Source organism: Nanorana parkeri, unplaced genomic scaffold (assembly GCF_000935625.1).
Source record: "Nanorana parkeri isolate BGI_ZX_2015 unplaced genomic scaffold, ASM93562v1 scaffold2197, whole genome shotgun sequence".
NCBI classification, from domain to species: Eukaryota; Metazoa; Chordata; class Amphibia; order Anura; family Dicroglossidae; genus Nanorana; species Nanorana parkeri.
The window spans coordinates 150,933-152,967 of record NW_017308465.1 but is presented as its reverse complement, the minus strand read 5'-3'; the positions used below and the strand labels follow the sequence as shown (position 1 = coordinate 152,967).

Here is a 2,035-nt window from a genome sequence, read left to right as displayed (position 1 = left end):
TCATGGTGCTCAAAGAAAGGAGTGGCGCTTTCAGGGAGAAATTTGCGAATGAGTTTCGTTGCAAGGCCATACAAAGCAAAGGTGCCTTCGGACAAAGCATGTCAGAGGACTCTGTGTCCAGAAACTGAACAGGAGCAGGTGGAAATGCCTGACAAATTACCACCATAAGGTCAGTCCCAAGAGGTGTCTGAGGTACAAGTGGAAGGAATGGAGGGAGAAATGATGGTGATTTGGGAGCTGGAGTCCCCCCTTCATGGCAGAAAGTTCAAGTTTGATTAAGCTTTTTCAGAGGGGGAGGACGGCTCTGTTCCTAAGGCGCTTACAACGCATGTAAAGGAAAATGTGGTCTTTACACAGAAGAAAATGATAAAGAAGTTGTACATAGTGAAATGAAGACTGTGCTTATAAACACCAATGGTGGTGCCTCTGAAACAGGTGGGGTGCAGATGGAGGAATCAGCTACTTCAGGCCGTACACGAGTTTCAAGAGCCGAATGCACTGGGGCTTTGGCATCAAGACCAACATCTTCAGAACAACGCACTGAGTCAGCACAAATGTTTGGTGATGGCGGACTATCTCTGAATAGAAACATGCTATTGCAAGAGTATGGCAAGATGGCAGCGGTATCACAAAGAGACGCTGTGCAGGTTAAAATGGGAAAAGGCTTGCCTGTAAATCCTGGCGCATCAGGTGTGAAGATCAAAAGTCTCCAAAAAGCGTGTTGGTAACACTATTGTTGTTAATGCTGGTATGGCAAAGGAGGGGGCGGGGATTGTAGAATGTTAGTAGGTTGGTCTGACAAGAACAGTCCTTGATAAATTCATGTTGTTCATCACTTATTATACCTTTTTCACAAACAAAATCCACGAAATAGTCCTTTATCATTCCCTCAGTTTGCATACTATTGATGTTAGACTGGCTGGTCTGTAGTTCCCCGGTTACCATCTTGAACCTTTTTTGAATATTGGTACTACTGTAGCTTTACGCCAATCACTTGGTATCCTTCCAGTCATTATGGAATCATTGAAAATTAGGAATAACGGTCTTGCAATAAAATGGCTGAGCTCTTTAAGTACCCGAGGGTGCAGGTTATCCGGTCCCAAAGATTTATTTGCATTAAGTTTTTCTAGACTTTGTTGAACCCAGGCTACTGTCAAACACTGCGGTATCTTATGCACTAAGCTACTTTTATTCTTATCTCCATTAAAGCCGTCTTTTATACTGAGGAGAAAAATGAATACCTCAGCCTTCTCCCTGTCGTTTGTGATTAATCTCCCGTTCTCATCCTTCATTGGGCTTAGCTGCTCTTTTCTTATCTTTTTACTGGTTATATATTGGAAGAATTTTTGGGGGTTCTTACAGACTGTGGCGATATGTTTTTCGTAATCTATTTTAGCTGCCCAGATTTTATGTTTACATCTCTTATTACATTCCTTGTAGCATTGGAATGCCAATGCTGTCCCCGCCATCTTATATTTTGTAAATGCCAGCTTCTTTTCTTTGATGTGATGTCTTACTGTTTTATTTAGCCATGCAGGCTTAGCTCTCAATGTTTTATTTTTGTTACCCAACGGTTTGCACTTGGAAATAGAATTGTGCAATGTATCTTACCGTCCCGGTCCTTCCCTGTTCAGCTCAGCAGCACCGCTCTCTCCCGTTCACTTTCAGTCTCACTGATCCAACGAGAGCTCAGGGCCTGCTCAGCAGCATCAGCAGTGCTTTGTCACTGGCTTGCTCTCAGTCTATCCAATCACCGCAGGGCCGCCGTCAGGGGGGTACTGCGAATACTCATGTAAGGGGCCCAGGCAGCCTGAGGGGCCCCCGCAGCACCGGAGGAAGCCGGGGCCCACACACTTCATAACCTCACCTGAGGGTGCTCTGTGTTGGCCTCCGGTGCCCCCAGGGGTCTCCACTGCACATTAGGTTTTTAAAGACGGCCGCTGCGAGTAGCGGCAGCCATCTTTCAACCTGGCAAGTGCCCACATTACATTTAATATATTGCCAAACCGACACTATATTAACCACCTCCGGGCCG

At 45.5% G+C, this 2,035-nt stretch overlaps 1 protein-coding gene across 1 annotated transcript in view; it reads right to left on the bottom strand.

Moving 5' to 3' along the window:
* Positions 1-459: 459 nt before the first annotated feature.
* Positions 460-2,035, bottom strand: part of LOC108801022 (solute carrier family 43 member 3-like) — a 41,406-nt gene continuing 39,830 nt past the window's right edge. Inside the window, exon 5 of the mRNA XM_018572990.1 lies at positions 460-593. Coding sequence (XP_018428492.1) covers positions 460-593 — 134 coding nt within the window. The remainder of the gene's footprint in view (positions 594-2,035) is intronic.